The 24,252-nt window shown below is 34.3% G+C and overlaps 1 protein-coding gene and 1 pseudogene across 2 annotated transcripts in view; both read left to right on the forward strand.

Annotated features, from left to right (window-relative positions):
- Positions 1–24,252, forward strand: part of USP32 (ubiquitin specific peptidase 32) — a 138,304-nt gene that overhangs the window by 85,669 nt on the left and 28,383 nt on the right. Inside the window, exons 11-17 of one of the 2 annotated variants that reach the window (XM_045836165.1) lie at positions 6,786–6,847; positions 8,002–8,104; positions 16,008–16,203; positions 18,238–18,413; positions 18,963–19,103; positions 20,025–20,184; positions 23,075–23,229. In XM_045836165.1, the coding sequence (XP_045692121.1) occupies positions 6,786–6,847; positions 8,002–8,104; positions 16,008–16,203; positions 18,238–18,413; positions 18,963–19,103; positions 20,025–20,184; positions 23,075–23,229 (993 nt within the window). The remainder of the gene's footprint in view (positions 1–6,785; positions 6,848–8,001; positions 8,105–16,007; positions 16,204–18,237; positions 18,414–18,962; positions 19,104–20,024; positions 20,185–23,074; positions 23,230–24,252) is intronic. The other variant, XM_045836166.1, reaches the window with a different exon arrangement.
- LOC123817823 lies at positions 1,264–1,385 on the forward strand (annotated as a pseudogene).

Consider the following 24,252-nt stretch of genomic DNA (forward strand, 5'->3'; position numbering starts at 1 on the left):
TTAAATCAGTTATTCTATCATTTGTAATTTTCAGTAAGAATTTAAGTTGATGGCTTTATAAATATATACAAAATAATATGAATCACTACCATAAACAAATTATTTACTTGGTAATAAGAAAATTGATCAACTATTTTTATCTCATTTAATATAATATACTCAACTATCAATTCTTTGTCTCATCATTACAGAAGCTCCTTGACTTAAATAAATCCATCATAAGTTGAAAATATCATAAGGTGAAAATATTATAAGTAAAAAATGTCATTAATATACTTTATCTTATTTAGATATGCATTTAAAACTATGTTCACTTAATATGACTCAGCAAACTATTATGCTAAATTGTTACATTTTCTATTTGTGTCTTAAAATTGGTAGAGTTAGCTGTTAAATTTAGTGATTAAAAATTAGGATGGTGCTTTTATTTGCCAAAATCCCACTCTGAGTGTTTTGGCATATGAAATTATTCACTGAATTAGAAAATCATTTCTGTGATAATACCTATTTTCAGTGATCCTTTTTTATAAGCTCAGTACTCAGTTTTTTGCAGAGGAAGCATCATAACACAATTAGGGTCTTTTGTCTTGCACATTTGTCAGAAAGTTTCATGTTAAATAGTACAGTAGGTAAAATATTGCTCCCCTCATCCCCCAATATCCATGCCCTCATCCTTGAAACTTGTGAATATATTAAATTATATGGCAGAAGGAACTTGGCAGATGTATCAGTTCACAAGGATTAGAGAGATGCAAAGTTGCTGGATTTAAATATAGAGAAAGGGGCCAAGGGCAAAGGAATGTGGTGAACTCTAGAGGGTGGAAAAGACAAGGAAACGCATTCTTCCTTTGACCTCCAAAAAGGAATACAGCCCTGCTGACATCTTGATTTTTAGCCTAGTGAGACCTGTGCCTGACTTGACCTACAGAACTACAAGATAATAAATTTGTGTTGTTTTAAGCTGCACAATCTGTGGTAATTTATTTTAGCAGTAATAAACCAATACAGATGCATATTTATGAATTGGAAGTCTCAATATTTTAAAGGTGTCAATTTCCCTTAAATTGATTAATAGATTTGGTGCACTCATAATTGCAATCTTAAAAAGTTTATTGTTGTCATTGATTTTGTGGAACTTGACAGGCTGGTTCCAAATACATGCAGAAGTGGAAACAGTCAAAAATAACTGAGATGATATTGAAGAACAATGTTAGAGGACTTCAGTTATCAGATATTAGGACTTACTATAAAACAACAATATTGATTGCTTCTTGACCTTTTGGCTAAGATCAAGTGTAGTATCTGTTTTTACCAGTTTAAAACAACAATATTGAGACAATATGATATCTACATAAAGGTAGACAAATAGGCCAATGGAACAGTATTGAGAGTTCTTAAATAGACTTCCATATATGTGATCACTTGATTTATAACAAAGAAGACATTTTATTGCAGATGAGGAGTGGTCTTTTCAATAAGTGATATGAGAAGAAGGTGGAGCCTCAATAGAAAAATGGACAAAAAATAAAATTGAACAGGTGCTTCACAAAAGAGAATATCCAAATAGCTAATAAATATTATGAAAAGGGGTAACCTCTTTAGTTATCATGAAAATACATATTAAACCCTGACTTGGAATACTGTTTAACATCCACCAGAATCATTATTTTTTAAGTGATATGAAGTATTGGTAAGTATAACAAACAACTAGAACTCTCACTGTTGCCAATGGAGATATAAATTGTTACAAACACTTTGGAGATTTTTTGGCACTGTTTATGAAAGTTGAACATATGCATGTCCTGTGAGCCAAACAAGTCTATCATTATGAGATATATATATATATATATATATATATATATATATATATATATATATATATATATATATCCCTATAGAAACTTACATATCTGACCACCAAAACATACCAGTAAGTTTTTATAATTACTATTTATTATAGTCCAAGACAAAAACAACCAAATACCTATCAGTAAATCAGTACATAATAAATAGATTGTGGGACATGCATGCAGTATTATACTTTACACTATAAAGTTTACAGCAATGAAAATAAATATACTTAATCCTATACACAGTAACATGGGTGAATTTTCAGTAATGTTGAATGGAAAGCACTGGCTGGAAAATTTTTAAAGCAGATAAAACCAATTCATGGCGATAAATTCAGGATAGGGGCAGGAAGTGGCTGACAGAGCAGGTCGTCCTACATTTGCAAGTGAATAAACCAGGAGGAACAATTGGGGAGTGAGACAGACCCAGCAATCCAGGGTTCTAGTGAGGGGAAATAAAGCTTCAAAACCTCTAACTGAAAAAACCCGTGGGGGTTGTAGCAGCAGGAGAAACTCCCAGCCTCACAGAGGAGTTCATTGGAGAGACCCACAGGGCCCTACAAGGTACACAAACCCACCCACACAGGAATCAGCACCAGAAGGGCCCAATTTGCTTGTGGGTACCAGAAATTACTGAAAGCTGCCGAGAGCTGAGCAAGCTGCACTGTTCCCTCTCAGACCCCTCCCCCACATACAGCACCACAACACAGCAACGTGGGTTGCCCTGACCTGGCAAATACCTAAGGCTCCGCCCCTTACTATGTAACAGGCGTGCCAAGACAAAAAAAAAGGCCCAAATGAAAGAACAGATCAAAGTTCCAGAAAAAATACAACTAAGAGATGAAGAGATAGCCAAGCTATCAGATGCAGAGTTCAAAACGCTGGTAGTCAGGATGCTCACAGAAATGGTTGAGCATGGTTGCAAAATAGAGGGAAAAGTGAAGGCTATGAAAAGTGAAATAAAGGAAAATGCACAGGGAACCAAATGCACAGTGATGGGAAGGAAGCCAAGACTCAAATCAACGGTTTGGACCAGAAGGAATAAATAAACATTTAACCAGAACAGAATGAAGAAACAAGAATTCAAAAAGATGAGGAGAGGCTTAGGAACCTCTGGGACAACTTTAAACTTTCTATCATCCGAATCATAGGGGTGCCAGAAGGAGAAGAGGAAGAGCAAGATATTGAAAATGTACTTGAAAAAACAATGGAGGACTTCCCTAATCTGGCAAAGGAAATAGACTTCTAGGAAGCCCAGGAAACTTAGAGAGTCCCAAAGAAGTTGGACCTGGGAAGCACACACCAAGGCACATCCTAATTATATTACCCAAAATTAAAGATAAGGGGAGAATCTTAAAAACAGCAAGAGAAAAGTTACCTACAAAGGAGTTCCTATAAGATTATCAGCTGATTTCTTAAGAGAAACTTTGCAGGCAAGAAGGGACTGGCAAGAAGTATTCAAAGTGATGAAATGCAAGAACCTATTACCTAGATTACTCTATCCAGCAAATCTGTCATTTAGGATTGAAGGGCAGATAAAGTGCTTCCCAGATAAAGTAAAGCTAAAGGAATTCATCACCAAGCCCTTATATGAAATGCTAAAGAGAATTAAGAAAAAGAAGTTCAAAACTATGAGCATTAAAATGGCAACAAACTCACAACTATCAAAAAGTTAATCTAAAAAACAAACAGCAAACAAAGGGAGCAGAATCATAGATATGGAGATTATTTGGAGGGTTATCAATGGGAAAGGGGAAGGAGGAGTAGGGGGGGAAATTACAGAAATTAAGCATAATTGGTAGATACAAAATAGACAAGGGAAGTTAAGAACAGTATAGGAACTGGAGGAGCCTAAGAACATATGCATGACCCATGGACATGATGTAAGGGAGGAGATTGCTGGAGGGAAGGGGCTTACCAGGTGGAGAGGGGCAAAGGGAGAAAAATTGGAACAACTGTAATAGTATAATAAAACATACTTTAAGTAAAAGATTCCACAAAAATTTAGTATTTTTTCTGATATGTCTCCTTGGGCAAGGGAAACGAAAGAAACAGTAATAAATGAGACTACATCAAACTCTTTAAGAAAGTTTTTGTACAATAAAGGAAACCATCAACCAAAAGGAAAGACACCTACTAAATGGGAGAACATATTCACCAATGATAGATCTGATAAAGGGTAAACATCCAAAATTTATAAAGAACTCACAGCACTGAGAACAAAAGCCAATCCATTAAAAAATGGGCAGAGGACCTGTATAGACACTTCTCCAAAGAGGATATTCAGATGGCCAATAGACATATGAAAAGATGCCTAATGTCACTAAAAGGAGAAATGTAAATTAAAACCACGATGAGATATCACTCCATACTGTTAGAATGACCATCATCTATTAATCAGCAGACAACAAATGTTTACAACAATATGGATAAAACAGAACCCTCAGGCAGGTTTAGTGGGATTGCAGATTGGTGTAGCCACTATAGAAAACAGTATGGAAGTTTGTCAAAAAATTAAACTGCCTTATTACCCAGAATTTCTACTTCTGATGTATTTATTTAAAGAAATCCAAAACAGTAATTCGAAGAGATATGTGCATCCATATATTTTTTGCTAATATTTCCAATAGCCAAGATATGGAAGCAACCCAAGTGTCCATCAGTAGATAAGTAGATAAAGAAGATGTGGTGTGTAACATACACACACACATGAATATTACCCATAAAAAAGAATGAATTTATGACAGCATGGGTGGACCTAGAAGGTATTATGTTAATGAAATATTTCAGAGTAAGACAAATACAATATGATTTCTCTTATATGCAGAAATTTTTTTAAAAAGTGAGCAAACAGAAACATTTACAGATACAGAGAACAGACTGATACTTGCTAGAAGGAGGGAGTGGGGCACTGAGTGAAAAAAGTGAAGGGGTTAAGAAGTACAAATTAGTAGTTACAAAATAGTTACGGGGATGTAAAGTACACCATAGGTAATATGCTCAATAATACTGTAATAGCTATGTATGGTACCAGGTGGGTACTTGAAATATTGAGGGGAGTCACTTTTTAAATATATGATTGTCTAACCATTATGCTGTAAGCCTGAAACTAATATAATAATGAAGGTCAACTGTAATTGAAAAATGAAGATAATTTAAAAGCCTATAAAAAGTCACCCTGGGTGGGTGACTCAGTTGGTAGGAGTGATGTCCCATACACCAAAAAATGTTGCAAATACAATCTCCAGTCAGGACACACACCTAATTTGCAGGTTTGATCCCTGATTGGTCAGGGCACATACTGGAGGCAACCAATAGATGTTTCTTTCACACACCGATATTTCTCTCCAAAATCAATAAACATAGGCTTGGATGAGGATTAAAAAAAAAAAGAAAGACTACAAAAGTCATTTACCTGTAACCTTAAGATTTGTTCACTTTTTCAGCATGTTTATTTTCACTTTTTAAGTTTGCAAAAATAAAAAAATAAAAGGTACTTGAGCCCTGGCTGGCGTAGCTCAGTGGATTGAGCGCGGACTGGGAACCAAAGTGTCCCAGGTTCGATTCCCAGCCAGGGTACATCCCTGGGTTGCAGGTCAGAACCCCCAGCAACCGCACATTGATGTTTCTCTCTCTCTCTCTCTCTCTCTCTCTCCATCTCCCTCCCTTCCCTCTCTAAAAATAAATAAATAAAATCTTAAAAAAAATAAAAAAATAAAAGGTATCAAAAGCCCAGTAGCCATCAGTATGAGAATGGATAAATCAAACAGTGATATATTCTAACAGTTGAATACTACTCAGCAATAAAATAGAATGAACTTCTGTAAACATGAATGAATGTCAAAAAACCTGATTTGTATATTTTATTGTTATGTGTTACCTAAAAGGTAAACAAAACTGTAAACCAATATTTTAAGTCTAGTTAATATTAAGCAGACATGCTGATGTATTTACAGAGAGCTATACTGATGTCCATAATTTACTTTGAAATGCATCCAAAAATTAAGATGAATTGACAGGTGGATTGACAGATGAATTGAGGGGTAGATAGATGCAAACATAATAAAATGTTAATGTTAGAATCTAGTTAATGGGTATGATACATTCAATATAAAGTTCTTCTAATGTTCAGTTTTTTAGAAAATTTTTATGATAAAATTTTCCAAAAAATCACATCTTCTGTGATGATTTATAGAGAAGGCAAATACATAGAGGAGGAAATGGACTTTAAAAAGCATTAGGGAGAATATTTTTTTCTTAGAGCTGTTCAAATTAAAATTATTGCCTGTCATGGCTGGTGTGGCTCAGTGGATTTTGTGTCAGCCCGAGAACCAAAAGGTCGCTGGTTTGATTCCCAGTCACGTCATATCCCTGGGTTGTGGGCCAGGTTCCCAGTGAGGGGTGTGCGAGAGGCAACCACACACTGGTGTTTCTCTCCCTTTCTTTCTCCCTCCCTTCCCCTCTAAAAATAAATAAATAATAAAAAAAAAATTAAGAATCCTCCCCTTACTTCCATCTCCTATATCATCTTCATCTCCCCTTCCTCTCCCCTTCACCTTCCACAAGTGCCATGATATGCTCTTCAGATTTCAGGAAAGAAAATAATATTCACTACATGAGACATAGTAAAATACTTAATATTAACGAAATATTCGGAAAAGTGGTTTTTCTCTCCCCCTTCCCTCCCTCCCTCCCTCCCTTCCTTCCTCTTCTTTCCCTTTCCTCTTCTCAACTCCATCTCACTTAGAGACTTGGAAGTTGGCCTTCATTGAAATGGTGTGTTTAAAAAAAAAAAATAGCTAAAATGTAAAGTTCAAATTTCTTGAAGTGACTCATCAATAATTCATTCGTTGAAAGCTCTGCAGAGAATATGAAAAATTCAATCTAGTCATTAGCACCAGTCCATGAAGTTTAATTTACCACTTTTTTCTTTAGGTATGTCACATAGTTCTGGGGTTAAGACCAGCTACTCCAGAAGAGGAAGGACAAATTATTAGGTGAGTTTATAGTTTCAGTCTGTGTATTTTTACTCTGTAGTTGAAATTGCTAACACCTGAAATATATATTATTACTAAGTAACAACATGTACTATTTTAATGTAATTACAGTAACACCCTGTTTCTCCAAAACAGTTACATGTTGAAATATTTTTAAGTAACTTCTTAATGTTAAGATTGGATTAATTTAGAAATCAAATCCTGTTTCACATTAAAATTGCATTGAGTACTAAATTTAATTTTTTGAAATAAAGAAGATGTTTTATAAGATAAAAGGGTAGTAATTTTTCTTACTGCAAAATAGCACATTTTTTGTAGAAAGATTAGAAAGTAGACCTAAGCAAAAAGAAACAAAAATGCCCATCATTTCTTTATTTAGATCATTACTATTGACAATATGCTAAATAGAAGAGGCCAGGTGTAAAAGACCTTATGTTACTATATCATTCCACTTATATGAAATGTTTATAAAAGGGCAATTTGTAAGAGATAGAAAATAGACTAGTGACCCGGACTGGTGTGGTTCAGTGGGTTGGGTGTCGCCCCGCAAAGCAAAAAATCGCAGGTTTGAGTCCTGGTCAGGGCACATGCCTGGGTTTTGGGCCAGTCCCTGGTTGGAGGGCATGCAGAAGGCAACCAAGAGATGTTTCTCTTATGTATCAATGTTTCTCTCCTTCTCTTTCTCCCTCCCTTCCCCTCTCTCTAAAAATAAATATAAATGAAATCTTTTTTTAAAAAAAGGAAATAGGCTAGTAGTTTTCTGGGTCTAAAGGTGGTAACACAGATTGAAATAGTCACAGGATATCTTTTTGGAGTAATTGAAATATTCTATAATTGGATTGTGGTGATGGTTACACATGTCTATAAATTTATGAGAATTATTGAGTTGTGTATTTAATCCAGGTAAATTGTATGTTATATAAAATATTCCTCAATAAAACTTTTTAAAATATCAGTGTAAGGCTTGATAGTTGTGTTATGACTCCCTGAAGTTGGCTTCTCAGTGTCCCACTAATTGAAATTACAGCAATCTCCCAAGCATCTCTATTTGTTTCATGTTTTTCCCTTATAAAAATTGCTAATGATAACTTGTGGGGGTGTGGTCACCTGTTTCACACACTATTTGATGTATTGAGTTTCTTTTGTATGTACAGAGGATGGTTAGAACGGGAGAGCAGGTATGGTCTGCAACCAGGACACAATTGGTTTATCATCTCCATGCAGTGGTGGCAGCAGTGGAAAGACTATGTCAAATATGTGAGTAAGATTTCTGTTTATCTACATTTTTCATAGGATTTTCACTTCTACAGATTGTGTATGACTACTGGCTAGTAATAAAATGCTCCAACATAGAGAAAGATTTGAAAGGGAAAGGAATGATTACCCATATGATTGTTGCTATGTACCAGGCTTGTGCTTATACTTCCACATATATTTCCTCCCAGCAGCAGCTCTGTGAGGAAGGTAATATTGGGCATGCAGATCCATGTATATATCTCATTTAATATATAATTATATTAAAACTTTAATATAAACTTACATATCTCATTTAATCCTCACAATCCAATGAGTATTGTATCCACTTTACCTGTGAGGACCATGAGGCTGAGGATGAAGGTAACCTGAATTTCTTGCTCAGAGTGGAAGTTCTAGAATCAAATTTAAGGACTGACTTGAAATCCAGTGGCATGTCAACCACACTCTTCACATTATCCTTTGTTATTTCACCTTTTTCCTCAAAAAGTTGAAGACCCTTGGGTGAGAAGTGTTGATTTTCTGTTCAGGAAAGTTAATTTTAGAACTAATATAGAACCCATTTTCTAAACAATAACTGCCATTGTTCCTAATAGAGTTAAAGAAAAAATTATCATTAGTTGAATATTCTAATCTTACTGAAAACATAGAAGGGATTTTTTTGCAGAATTAGGAACTGAAAAAAGTAATTCTGGGAATCAAATTTTCCATTTTTGGCCTATATATGTAGGCTCATTGTCAGTTGCCAAATGATTACTAACCAAAATTCTAATAATTTTATTCATATTTTTCCTATATGTCCTTTTCTGCCATTTATTTATCAGAATATTTATAGATTGTTTACATTATTTACCTCATTTTTCTGCCTGGCTCTTTTTCCCTTTTGCAGAATTTAATAATTTTTCACATGTAAAATATGTAATTGGAAAAAGTAGACTTCAAGTGTTACTGAAGGAGCAAAAGTAGGCAAGTCATTTCAAAGACCTTGTAGACAGATAATGATGGTGATTGTAGGTAGAAAATGAGAACATTGGGTAATGTGTCGCAGTCTATTTTGGAATACTTTTGGTCTTTATATTCTTAGGTTGGCCTTACAATGAATGGTTATTAATGCCTTACTAACTGCAGACTCACAGAAGAACCTACCTTTGTGTTGGAAGTATTACTTTTTTGCTTCCTGTAGGAACATGACAGAGGTCTTGCTCTTAGCAGCACATCTCTTACAAAAAAGAAGTGTGCTGCTGAGAACATGAACTCAGTTTGTTCTTGCCTGCCCTAGCCATCCTTTGCATTAAAAGAATTAGTGGAGGGTGGTAAGGGAGAGATGTGGAGGGGGAAATCTGCACTCACCTGTCATATTCCTTTTCCTACTCTGGCATTCTGTATTGTTTGGCATCAGTTCATGTGGCGGGAAAGGTAGCAGAGACCTATGGCAACATATTTAATAAGAGGAAAATGTAAACGTAATTAATAGCAATCCTTTCTGAAGATATGTATTAATTATAAAGTATTATTTACTAAATAGAGAGTAACTTCCTTTTAAATGCAAATAACTTTTTAAAAAGTGACATTCTGGGCCTTATTTTCCCTATCCATAAATTCAGAGTAATAACAATAACCTCCTTCATAGGGTGTCGTGGGAATTAAAGGAGTTGATACATGTTATGTGTTACAGAACAGAGTCTAGTGCATAGTAAGTACTCAATAAGTATTAGCCAATACTATGAGAAACCAGGATAGGATAATAGTAGTGAGATTGCATTCTTATGTTGGAGTCCTAGTCTTTCTCTTTGCTATATGACCTTAAGCAAGTTACCAATCTTTTCTCTACCTCAGTTTCCCCATATGAACAATGGGATTAATAATAATACCTATTGCAGTATGATTATTGAGGTTAAATTAGCTCCATGCCTAGCTTGTGCACAACACCCTGTATAAAGTTAGAGGAAGTAACGGTAGTAACAGTAGTTGTAGCAGCAGCAGTAATTAATTAGTGATTTAAATTTATCTTTCCAGCATGCTTGGCATCTCTAACCAGTGCCTTGCTTTAAAAAAAAAAAATCAGTGTTCTTAATGTGTTAGATGATTTGATCTTACTCTGGACTTAGTTTCCCTACCTAAAACATTACTTAACTTTGATGTTTTTCTCTTCACAAAATGGCATGTATTTGTCTAAGTGAATCATTAATTGCCTGTGAGGGCTGAGCTGACTGTTCTTTCAGATAGTGGCATGCCTAAAAAGCAGGAAAAATAAGCCACCTTTGTGAGAAGTGGTTCTCCTCAGATTTGCTATGATTCACTTGAGCTTGAATACTTGATCTGCTCATGGGATCTTGCTGATCTGTTCCCTCTTTAGTGAGTCAAATGTTTTTGTACTCAGTGAAATCTCCTTTTGTAAAAATGTAAATGGGGAGAAAGGATGAAATCTTCAGTTTATCATTATTATGTTATATGTGGCTTTCCTCCTGTTTGAGAAATACTAGAAAGCAGTAATTAGTACTCATGGGCAGATTTTACTTTTTTGTTACCATGTTACTTTAGAACTAGAAAGTACTTTAAGCAGCTCTCTTTAAATTTACAAGTGAAGCCTCTGAAGTCCTTTTAGTTTTTTTTTAATTGCCCAAAGTTGTTTATGGCAATTACTTTATTATCTGAGCTAGATCTCTTGAGCATAGGTCTCTTCATTCCTATGTTAGTACTTTTTCTATTACTCCATACTGCCTTCCATTTTTCCAAAGGTAGCCTTGTAGACTAATAAAATATAAAATTGGCCTATTAGTTGTTTAAGGTTATACTTGTAGTATACAGGGTGGGACAAAAGTAGGTTTATAGTTGTTTGTATGGAAAATAATACAATAACTAATAAGTAATAATACAAGAATAAACTTTTGCATATGCACAGCTGTAACCCTTCTTTTGCCCTACCCTATCATATGTATAAAGCATTAAAAGAAGTAGTAGTATCATAACTGATAGAGAAGAAAGTGAATTCTGAATTTTGGAATATAATAAACCATTTATGTAACTCAGAATGACTTACAAAATTCTCAAAAGAGCATTATCTTATATTTAAGTTCCACATAAGCCTTTTAGGAATCATTAACTCAGATAGAGTGAGGAAATTTCTCACCATGGGTGAAATTTTATCTATCAGAGACTTGCCTTCCTACAAACACAGGCTTCTACTATAGTTTCTAATAGTTCCAGACCAAGAAGTCAGTAGAAACAAAAAGATTCTGATGTCTAGAGGGAAAAAAATTTCCTAGAGCAACTAGAAATAACAGTCAAAAAGAGCCAGTGACTACAATGTATGACCATTATTGATTTGTTCAACATATAGAAGTAAAGTAATTAGATTAGTTGACTGTAAATGTTGACCATTTCACTGAAAGCCAAGAGTGGAAGCAATGACAAGAAAAATAGGGCAGAGAAGGGGAAAGAGGAAAGAACCTGAGTAATGTTTACAGTTTCAGGCAAATACTGAGAGCAGTAGATTCCTAGAATAGCAAAGAAAGCTAAAGACAATGAGAAGAGTTTGGTAGGGAAGTGAAGAAAAGCCCATATTCTCCAAGTCTAAAGGGTGCATCATTCACTGTGCTGTGTTAAAAGCATGTGGTACAGTCTGCAGTCTGGGTGAAAGATTGCAACTATTACAGTCATTCTATTTCTATATTATGGTAAAACACGACCTAACAAATTTAATGCATAATAACCTTTTTATCCTGTTTTCTTGCCAATCATATCTGTAGATTCAGCCTATGGACTAAACTATGAATGGCTTCATATGAATTTTCTTTAGAAACATATGGTTCCCATAAGATTTCCAAACCAAGTAAAGCATTTAAAATACAATTCCAAATATTTCTCCTTGAAATTCTGTTAATTACTAAACTCAGAGGAAAACTTGAAGAAAATTGTTTGTTCAAGTAGAATTAAGGGAACCTAATCTTGTTCAAAATATATTACTACAAAAACTTTAGAAAGTATTTTATAGTGCATAAATAAATTTAATGTGAATGGAATATGGAAATAAATATAAATTTAAAAAGGAGTTGTCAACCATATGATAGGTAGACATTATTTAAGTTTAAGAACACTTACAGTGAGAATAAAGTGATTTTTCTGGAGGATAACAAAGTGATTTGGGAGAAGACTTTAATTTTTCAGATAGTTATTCTTCCAAAATGGCTGTGCCGTCTTACTCCACCTTCATAGAAAGAAAGCAAATGTTTCAAAAGCTCGTTAAAATTAGAATCTTTTTCTAAAAAGCAAGTTCCAGAGCAAGTAATAGATTTAATAAGAAATCACTTCCTTTACTCTCAGTATTTGAAGTACATTAACACAAATACATGTATGATACTATAACCCTCACTAGATCAGTGGTTATCAATTCTGGCTGCATAATAGAATTACATAGAGTGCTTTAAAAAAAAAAGTGTGTGTTCTACTCCAGATCAAATAAATCAGAAAGCATAACTGAAGAAAAAGGCTGAATTAATTTAAATAAGTATTTTTGTTGGTATGGACTCACTATCAGAAAAGCTGTGAGGATCAATATTATTTCTAAGAAGTTGCTGTGAAATCCACAGACAGGTCCAAGCATATGCTTAATAATGTAAACTACCCAGGCCTAATTTACATTTCTACCTCTCTTGCCATAGGTCAATTTGGTTCCTGTTGTTCCATTGTCCATACAATTTTTACTTCTTTGGACAATTTAAAATAATGATGGCCCAAAATCCATATTTAATGTATTTTCTCAGGTTTTAGTCTCTTGTGTATTATGGTCACCATTTTTTCCCCTATAACACCCATAGTATTATTTGCTTACTATGTTTATATAAATAATTTTACCATTTTTATGTAAATACATGTATTTTAAAGGAAAACTTTTTATTACTGGTTTAAATAGAAAATCAGTCATATTCCAGAAATAGAAGGTCAAAATAAAAATAAATTCAGTGAAAATTAAATACGTTGTTAGCCTTGGATGGTTTGCCTTAGTGGATTGGAAACTGGCCTGCGAACCAAAGGTCTCTGGTTCAATCCCCAGTCAGGGCACATGGGGACCAGGTCCCCAGCTCGGGGTGCGCAAGCGGTAACTGCACACTGATGTTTCTCTCCCTCTATTTCTCCCCTCCTTTCTCTAAAAATAAATAAATAAAATCTTTAATATATATATTATTAAATTTCAACTAAATAGCTTTCCCTGTTGAAGACTCTGATATTGAGTCTCATTTTCTGTTAAAAGGAGAAATTATCAAGTATTAGATTAGCACATTAGTACCGAAATGAGAACATTTCTTTGAAGTAATCAGAGGATTAAAAAAATTGAATAGAGAATAGCTTTTTCACTGTGAACTAGGGTGATTTAATGCCCAAAATAATAATCTGGTACCTTTCCCATACTTGGAGAAAGTTAATAATTGACAGGAGATACTAACATTTGGCTCTGTAATGAAAAATATGAATCACTATGCTTCTGAATTGTTTGAAGTTTTAACAATAAGGCTATCTAGCTATTTAAAATTTTTTAATCCAAAAAAGTTACTTGGCGTATAGAAGAAAACCTCTCTTCTTGATACTCTTTTGATTAACAGCACTGGAGTTTCTTCAGAGTTGGCTTGTGAAGGCTCTACAAATGGATGGTATTCACCTGCCTTCCATTCCCAGAGAAAAAATATCTAATAAAATGTTGATACAATGTTTCCCTATTTTGGCTAAAATTAGGAGTGCTATAAATGCATTAAAAGAAACTAAAGCATCCTCTATGCTATTGCTATGATGTGATCTGAAGTTTGTATTTTAAACCTGATGTTTTTCTTGGGTTTCAGGTACATTATTTATAAATAGTGCCTTCAAGACCCACATCCATTCATCAGTTTTGTCTGCTAAAATTTATGTCAGTGTTTGTTGAATAAACTTGAGTTCTTTTACCTGTGTTATTATCGATCTCAGCAAATGTCTATGTGCTCTTGTTCAATTAGACCTTTAGTCTTTGTCTTTACCCTCACAGTTACAAATATTCTGATCTTTTAAAAAACACTCGTAGATACACATTTTTTTTTTTTTGCAGATACATAGTCCCTTCCCTCCTGCTTCTCCTCAAGTCTTAATCTGTTCTTGCATCATTAAACTTGTATAAACTAGTTCTGTGGTAGTGGTCTCTGCTTTGGGTACCCTACAATCTCCTGGTCTTTCTCTGATTAGTCAGATTCAGTGTCCTTCTCAGATTCTTCCATTGCCTGTATTGTTCTCTCCTTAGTCTACAGATAGCATTTTCTTGTGCCTCAGAAAGTCTGTTGAACCTCAGATTTTTATATTCAGCCTCTTCGTCTGTCCGGAGCACTAGACTCAAATGTCCAGGTATCTCAAACCAGAATATCCCAAAATAAGCTCATTTCTGAAACAATTCCATTCATACCTTGGAATATCATACCTTGATATACCTCACTGTATAAAGGTATCAATTCCCATCCCATCATACAAACCAATGCCTCATGTTCTACCTTGGAATTCATTATTTTTGTCCCTCTTTCACACACAGTTAGTTGTCAATTTTTTTTCTCCTCCACTGTCTCCTAAATCCATGCTCTTCTCTCCATCTCCTCATCCTTGAATCCAGCTTTATGGCCTAGCACCTCATCATCTCTTGCGTGAATTATTTTAGGAGTCTTCTTTATTATTTATTTATTTTTAAATTTTATTTTTATTGTTAACACTGTTACAGATGTCTCCCCTTCACCCCACTTTGCCTGTCTCCACCCAGCCCCCACCCCCTCTTCCTTCTGGCCATCACCACACTATTTCTGTCTGTAGTTTATGCATGAATGTTCTTTGGCCAATCCCTTCACCTTCTTATAGGAATCTTCTAACTTGTGTATCAACTTTCAGTTTCTGCCTCCAGCCCTTTCTATACACTAGAGTTATTTTTAAAACAAACATTGGATTATGCTATTCCTCTGTTTGAAATTCTTTCATAGAAAAATTTTATCAGTATAATGTTAAATGAAAAAAAAGAAACAATATACTTTGTTTAAAATGTGATATTTAATAACCAAAGTGATTGTTTACATTTTCTAAATGTTAGGCACTTTACATGTGCCACTTATATGATCTCCACAATAACTCTGAGGTAGATGCTACTATTATCTTAGTTTTAACCATGAAGAAATGAGCTTGAAAGTTTACTTACTATATAAGGTCACATAGCTGGTAGTCAGAGCCCTGCCCTTAATTCTAACCATATTCTCCATGCTACTTACTTTTTATGTATACATACATATTTTCAGTTACAAAAAATAAAGGAAACATCAAATTGTCAATTTCAGTTAATGCTTAATGGTGGGATCTGAGTACTTGTGATATAGTCTTCATATTTTTCTATATTTTCTTCAATGACAATGTAATATTTTATAATAAAAAGAATAAATATTATTTAATTTTTTAATATCACAAAAAGCCCTCTGTGATATCCAATATTAAATGAAAAAAAGTCTGGCAGCAGGAAAACAGGAAGACCAAGTATGAGATGGAGTGACTCCATCAAAGAAGCCGTAGGCATGAGTCCGCAGGGGCTAAGTAGGGCTGATGTTCAGTGATTGTGAGCATCACTCATTCATAGGGTTGCCAGGAATTGGAGCCCACTGACTGGCATGTAAAAATAACAAAGTCTGAATTACTTTATACAGCACAAAGTCTTTCGCAGTCTGTTCCCAATCTACCTTAACCAATTTTATTTATACATACTCTTCCCCTTTGAAGAAATTTAGTGGTACATTAAAATGTTTTTAAATGACTATAGCCAACCACAGGAGGATTAGAAATAATAAATAATTTTGAGATTCATTTTTGAAAGCTGCATTATTAAATTTTACTTCTTTATCTCTGACTTCATGATTTTTAGGATGCCAGCCCTGTTGTGATTGAGCCATCATCTGTTCTGAATGGAGGAAAATACTCATTTGGAACAGCAGTACATTCTATAGAGCAGAGTGAAGATAGAATTGGAGGAGGCAGCCTCAGTTATGTGAACACCACAGAAGAGAAATTTTCAGACAACATTTCTACTGCATCTGAAGCATCAGAAACTGCTGGTAGTGGTAAGTATGATTTGTTACCCACGAGGTTTAGTCACAGTCAGTCCTTAAAGGAGTATACTTTGTCAAAGTGTGCTTGGTAGGATATTGGGAATGAGGTTTTCATTCACAGAAATAAGTTTTGAATGAAATGATTATAAAATTCTTAAATATTTTCAGTTTTCATTGATTAAGCTACATTTCTCCATATTGCTACTAAATTATTTTGTCAATAAATTTAGATTTGGGAATTAAAAATCTAAATTTCTATCTTCAGGACTCTCTCAACTATAAGCATGCCTTCATTTCTATGTTCTATTCTATGTATTTTCTATGTTCTATTAAATGCACCCTCATATTAAATTTTACAGACATTACAGGCCAGAATTTGGAAATTGTTTTGTTAAAATACTGAGAAAGAATTCACAATGCTTCTCATAATTCCCTTCAGTCCTTGATACATAAAACTTAATGGTTCTTCATTAAGTTGGGAAAGATGAGAGAGATGCTTTGGTGTTTTTGTTGCCTAACTAAATTAAGTTGATCCCCTATTATTCTGATGATAGAGGATTAAGACCGTTATTCTTACTCTGTTGTTATTTCATCGTTGAGATCTCTTTTCCTTTTCTGTGGAGGGAGTAGGCACACTGGATAGAGCTAGCATTTTCTCTAGGAAACTGTAGCATGTACTGCTTCTCTCCCCATCTGACATTACAAAGATCACTTAGCAGTCCGAGGAGTGCTCTCTCTGATTGACTTAACACCAGATTTAACACCAGAATTAATCCTTCAATCTCTATAAGGTCTTTTTGATATGCTTACTATATAATCTGTTATTTACAGGCTGAGCAGTACCAGTTAGAAGATTCAAAGTAACTGATGGCTAGAACATTTACCTGAGATTAACATGTATTGGAGAGTTGAAATTTCTTAAAATATCACTGAAGTTCACAACTGTCATTAATAATTTTTTCTATGTGGATATGTCGATTGTATTAGGTTGGCCAAAAAGTTCATTTAGTTTTTTCCAGACAATGGCTCTAGTAGTGTTTATTAGTTTTCTTTAACTTCATTTGAAACAGTTTTGTTAGATTGTATTGTGACAGCTGTCATATCAGCATGCATTAAAAAACTTATCAAAATTGGTGATTTTTCTGTAGCCATTTTAATATTGAAGATGGAAGAAAATATGCAACATTTTAGTATGTTTTATTATTTCAAGAAAGGTAAAAATGCAACAGAAACACAGTAAAAGATTTGTGCAGTGTATGGAGAGGGTGCTATGACTGATCAAACGTCTCAAAAGTGTTTTTGCGGAGTTTCTTGGTACTGTTGACATTTGGCCAGATAGTTCTTTGCTGTGGGGCTATCTTAGGCATTGGAAGATGTTTAGCAGCACCTCTGGCTTCTACCCACTAGAAACCAATAGCAGAAAGATAGCTGTCATACTCAAAATGTCCAAAATCAATAACGTTATTGGTGCAAATGAAAGATGTGTCTTTTATTTTATGGAAAAATCTTTTATGGGCTTTTTGGCCAACCCAATAATACTGACACCTTCCTTTCAAATAGATTTATTAGAGAACGGTTTCTTCCCTCCAGCATTCTTCTGTTGAAGTTCTTATTTTAGCTTCTTTCCTTTGGTTTAGACTCATCACCATTATCTCCCAGGAATATCTGGGATGTGTTTACAGGTAGAAGAGGAGAATTATGGGAGACTGTGGGAGAGCCTAGCTACTTGGCTATATACATCTTTTTTTCCTACCAGAGGACTTATAATTCTTGTTGTGGATTATCAGATATTCTAGGAGGCTGACCAAATGTTCATTTGGTAACAGTTTTTAAATTTTTTATTCCACCTAGTGTTATGCTAGGCATTGTCCAGAATGGAACTCATCTGTATTTTCTATGTTCTACAGATTTATCAGAATCTACTGTACTGACATGCCAGTGGGATAATAGCATTAATCTAATACATGGACACTGAGTTCATATCCTCGAGCCTATTTATGTATAATAATTAAAAATACAGGGATTCCACCCTCTATTTCCTTACAGGCTTTTTGTATTCTGCCACACCAGGGGCAGATATGTGCTTTGCTCGACAACATAACACTTCTGACAATAACAACCAATGTTTGCTAGGAGCCAATGGGAATATTTTGTTGCATCTCAATCCTCAGAAACCAGGGGCTATTGATAACCAGCCACTAGTAACTCAAGAACCAGTAAAGGTAAGTAATTTGACATCTACTTAAAATAATTCTCTTTCGGATTGCGAATAAATTTTATTGTAGAGGTTTTATTTAGCACATAAGAAATCATTAGTGGTTCATTTAATTAACCTATTGTGGTTGGAAATCTCTTTGCATAGTAGATTTCCAAGGGAATATTTTATGATTTAGTACTTGTCTAGAAGCAGTGTAGTGGTCCTTGGAAATGTTCTTATTCTTATAGGAACAGCTACTATGAAAATGTAATTTCATATGTAAGTGGAATTTTTTTCCAAAATAATATTTTTTATTGTCTGAAAGAAATCTGAAAACCAGACTTATTAATTCCAAGTGCTTTGATGATTTTTCCAAATGATTTACTTTTAATTCCTTTCTTAAATGGTTTATTTGGTAAGTTAAAAATAAAAATTTCTCTTAGAAAATGTGTGTGTTTTTTTTCCCAGTAACTTGAAACTGAGTAGTGATGTGTGTTTGTCCTTCTATATTTACATTTTGTTAAAACACAAGAGGCTGTAATATTAAAAATCAGCATTTACATTTTATTCTAAGGCTACATCATTAACACTAGAAGGCGGACGATTAAAACGAACCCCACAGCTGATCCATGGAAGAGATTATGAAATGGTCCCTGAACCTGTGTGGCGAGCACTTTATCATTGGTATGGAGCAAATCTGGCCCTTCCTAGACCTGTAAGTATAGCCAATAGTACCTTATAGAAGGAGCAGTCATAGATGAGGTCTTCTATTACTTGTATATATGAACCTCACTATCCACAAATTAGTTCTTACCTGTGGTGGCAGTGTACTCAATACCAGTTCAAATCAGTTGAACAAATTTTAGGTTCCTTCTCATTTGTTCATTTATTTGTACATTTATTGACTGGTATATTAGGTACCAACCATGCAATGATGTGCCTGTGGGAGTAGGTGGCATTTGTAGAGTGGAAGGAATAGTCACTTGACTAAGTAAAATGAGGGAGTCATAAGGCTAGGCCAGCGGTTTTTAGCCTTTTTTATCTCATGGCACACACAAACTAATTATTGGGTTAGCCAAAAGGTTTGTTCTTTTCCAGAAGATGGCTCTAGTAGTGCTTAGTTGTCTTTACCTTCATTCAAAAATTCTTTGTTATATTATATTGTGACAGCTGTCATATCAGTGTGCCTTAAAAAATCTTATCAAAATCATTCATACATTTTTGGGAATGTTGTAAATTGCTACACTTTTGTAAGCAATATGACCTATGTAGTTAATGGCCTGGCTTCATACTTTTTGACTTGTAACTTCCAGTCTTAAGAATTTGTCTTTTAAAAGACCATCATGAAATATATAAAAGTGAAAAAAAAATACAGTGTGAGTGAGGGTAGTAAAATTAGATAATACTTTAGTTTTTTTAATTTAATTTTGATATTACTGCTTCTAAATGAGAGGGGAAACAATACCCACTAGGGGTTCTAATCTTAGCAGATGGATTTAGAAGCAGAAACTGGAGTGTATTTAAACCTATGTCATTTAAATCTGTGAATTTCTGTAATCTAACTGAAATATAAGTAGTAAACCTATTAAACATTTTAGTTCAAAAATAAATCACTTTATATTTATTAAAACAACAGGTGATCAAGAATAGCAAGACAGAAATCCCAGAGCTGGAATTATTTCCTCGATACCTTCTGTTCCTGAGACAGCAGCCGGCCACTCGGACACAGCAATCTAACATCTGGGTGAATATGGGTATGATGAGCCTGAGAATGTTTCCTCAGCATTTACCAAGAGGTAACTTAAGAATGCAGCAAGAATGTCATGCATTTCCTTTAAAAAAGTTAAAATAAAAACCAAGTTGCTCAAAGTGTGGTGCCACTGTACTGTAATCACTGTGAGGCTTAGATCTACGGTCATGCGCAAGACTAGATAGGAAAGAGGGAAAATCTCATCAGGAAACTGGAAAGAGTTGTTTCCTTTCCTGGTTTGTAAAAATACAATGATAATAAACAGAAATAGATATTACATACTTTGTTTCTGTGAGAACAAGTCATTGCAGATTATTTGCTTGACCTAAGTTAGAATCAACCAGCCAATGACTTCTCTTTTCAACTCCACTGTTTGAAAAAAAATTTTTCAAATTTTTAGAAGTGATTTCTTTGGCAATATCATGTATTTTTGTGTGTGTGTGTTTCTTGGGTTGGTTCTTTTCTTCTTCTTAATTTTTTTTTTACAAAACATGATAAATTTTTATACTCAGTTTGAGGAGCCTGTCTCTTATGGGACACAGATAATACAAACCAAAGGGATATTTTTGAAAGTGAAAGTGATGCATTTGCTTTAAAAAACATTAAGACTATCAAAATCACAAAGTTCCCATTTTAATATATTACATGTAAAAAGTCCCCCTTGATTTCTCTATGAAATTAAGTTTTATTGATGGGTAGGACTTGCTCTGTGTTTTTGCTTTGCAAATATTTGAAATGGTTCTTCAGCAGAAGTAATGAATTCATCCATTTACAGAGTCTCGACTTTGTGTTAAAAATTCCACAGTGTTTTATGATTAATATAATTTAGTATGCAAGAACTACCTATGAACCCAAACCAACCCTAACATACCACCCCTCCTTTGAAATCAAATAGGGTTAGTTTAATGTCTTACTTAAAAGTTTATATTCAGGTAACATAGAGATTCTTACACATATTATTTGGCAAGATTTATAGCAAAGCAGTGACCTCTGCCTAACCAAACTTTGGGAAAAACATCAAAATCCAGAAAGCGTAAAATAGAACCTCTAAGAAACTTTCGTCATTTAATTTCCCATTGAATAAAAGTATTTGCCCTGCTTCCATGGCACCCAGAGCACATATCTTTTTCAATTCTCTTTGAAATATAACATGAGAGGCAAGATGTGTTGTTGTGCTTTTAGTTAAGTATTCTTTGCAACTCTTGTGCTGATCCTAGATTTTTGCTGCTCTGTAAATTCCACTAGATTTGTTGATGCTATTCAAAAGCACAAAACTATGTGTAATAAGTGGCTGCCTGCTTAATGAGCTGTCTAGAATTCAAATAAATTTCTTATGTGGCTTAGGACAATAGAAATTGACTTGGCCACTACATTTGCAAATGCTTCTGAATCCTAGAACTGAATAGTTATTATGCTCCAAATTTGTTCTTAATTTGAAATTTTATTCCTTACTAATTAGTTGTGAAATCAATCATTAATCATTTTGAAGTTTATAAAAATATGCTTTCTTGCTGTAATCTTATAACTAATCCTCTGATTAATAATTATAGAAATTTGCTCTTGTGCTTTCTTTTAAAAGGGATTATCCTTTGCTTGCTGATAGAAAAAGATTTGCTTTGCTATATGTTTAAAATTGACCATGATTGGATTTTGTTCTGCCATAGTATAGTTTTTATCCTTCTCATTACCCAATTTATTACAGCTGTTTACTAGGCTCTTTTATTTCTTTTGTAACTATAAGTATACAAACCTTGCCATAGTTACAATGACTTAAAGATAGCCTTTTTGATAGACAAAGCCACAGAAACCATTGTTTCTTAGATGATTTTTCAGCCTATTTTACATGAGTGAATTCTTTTTGGAAGCTCTAAAAAAGTGGATACTTTTCTCCAGTTTATTTAGTAGGTGAAGACTCAAAGTGCATTTAATAAGAAGAATAAAATTGAGCCACTATTGAATGGGTGGTAGACTACCTGGAACATATAATTGAACCCTAGATGGATTATATCTGTTTGTTAAGTTTATTTTTGTTTTACGTTTCTCAATAAACCATAACCTCCCACAGATAAGAGATGACCATTTTAAGCTATAGCTTTGTCTAGATTTTTGCCTGAATAGTTTAAACAGGGTTTAGCAGGTTGTTTTAGCAACCTGTCTTTGATTTCCATAATCTCTTACCATTTTACCTTGTCTCTTTTGAAGTATGTGATTAGACTTGACATTTTCTTTTATCATTCTTCACTCTTTCCCCTTATTGCCACCTTTTTGTTTCCACCTTGAGCCTTTCAGGAATTCAAAGTCATGTCTGCTGCCATCTTATTGGGCAGGCAGGCCATATGAGTTTTACCCTCTTCTACCTTTCAACAGGGCAATGTTTTTGGTCCCAGGAAGTTTATTGGCTTCACTTTAAAGCTGTGCTTGGCCACGTAGAGTCTATGCCTAGTTAGAAATTTAAGGAAAATTGAGCCAATTAATGGCCTGAGAGTGATGGGATTAGTAATTTAAAGACAGTTTATTTTAAGAAAATGGATCAGGCAAATCCAGTTTTGTATCTGTGAAATTCAAATCCAGTCCCATTTTATCTTCTCCATTCATGTGCTGAGTTTTGATTTTGAGTGTGACCTAGCTGAGGGCAGCCAAAATGCTAATGCCTATTGTTTGTTTATATTTCTCGCTCTTCTGGGATCTGAGTACTGCCAATTATTTGAGTCTTTGTGATTTTGTTGCTTCCTTTAAGGCTTTGGACTCACTCTAAGATAGTTGGGACTCCTGTCTTCGTTTCAAAGTTTTAGTTTAAAGCTGCTTAATTTATAAAATTATTAAACCTCTAATTCTCATTTTTCATCATTGTTCCCTAAAGTAGTGTAATCCCCATAGCTAAGGGGTGCTTTTTTTAAACATCTGTCTTTTCCTCATTGTGATTACTGTGACCATAGGAAATGTACCTTCTCCAAATGCACCATTAAAGCGAGTCTTAGCCTACACAGGCTGTTTTAGTCGAATGCAAACCATCAAGGAAATTCATGAATATCTATCTCAGAGGCTGCGCATCAAAGAGGAAGATATGCGCCTGTGGCTATACAACAGTGAGGTAAGAGGCATCTCAGAGTCATGAAGGCATGTTCACTCAGAGACCAAGTGTTAAATCCATACTTCATGAGTATGAGATTGTTGTCTATAGTAATTATGCTGAAAACCATACCAAAGATCTCAGTGAAAACTTCATCTTTTAAATTACTATATGCATACATATAGATATTTGTCACTTTATCATCATGGACAGTACCACCTTTTTTTTTTTTTAATTGTCACCCAAGGATATATTTATTGATTTTAGGAAAAGAGAGAGGGAGAGAAAAACATCCATGGGAGAGAGAAACATCGATACTCTCCTTGACTGGAGATCAAACCCCAAACCTAAATGTGTACCCTGACCAGGAATGAAACTTGCAATCTTTTGGTGTATAGGATGACGCTCCAATCAGCTGAGCCACCTGGCTAGGGCAACAGTATCGTCTTATAAAGATTATTGTAATAAAGTATTAGAAAATATCCTTTTTCAACTAAATAGAGCTTATTTTTAATCCTTTGAAGTACTATACACATGCTAAAAATTTCAAACAATACAAAAGTTTGTAGTTAGCATTCTTCCTTCCCATTCTCTGACCCCTGTCTTTCATCCTCCTCAGAGGCAGTGCTGTTAATTGTTTATTATGCATTATTTTTTCAGATTATAATTGAAATGGGACCATAAGTAGTTTTAACCAATTCTCTATCCTCTAGTTCCTTCTTTTTTACGTCCTCCTTTAGTCACCATTAGGAACATCTCCTGGAGCCACACTACCAGGGATTAAGTCCTGGCTCTGCCACTTGTTAGTTATGTAACCAAGGAAAAGTCACTTAACTCTGTCTTAGTTTTCTCATGAGTAAAAGGGGAAAATAATAATGTCTCCCTTAGGAAAGTTATAAAAAGTAAATGAATTAATTGTGTGAGTACTTTAAATGGGGTAAGCATAAACAAAAATGTATAATTCTACTATATGACATTTGGTTTTACATTTTCAATTCCCAGTAAGTGATCAAGTTTCATCTTGATCACAAGCACATTTTCTGA

The sequence above is a fragment of the Phyllostomus hastatus genome, unplaced genomic scaffold, assembly GCF_019186645.2.
Source record: "Phyllostomus hastatus isolate PE091 unplaced genomic scaffold, TTU_PhHast_1.1 phas_contig_210, whole genome shotgun sequence".
Taxonomy (NCBI): domain Eukaryota; kingdom Metazoa; phylum Chordata; class Mammalia; order Chiroptera; family Phyllostomidae; genus Phyllostomus; species Phyllostomus hastatus.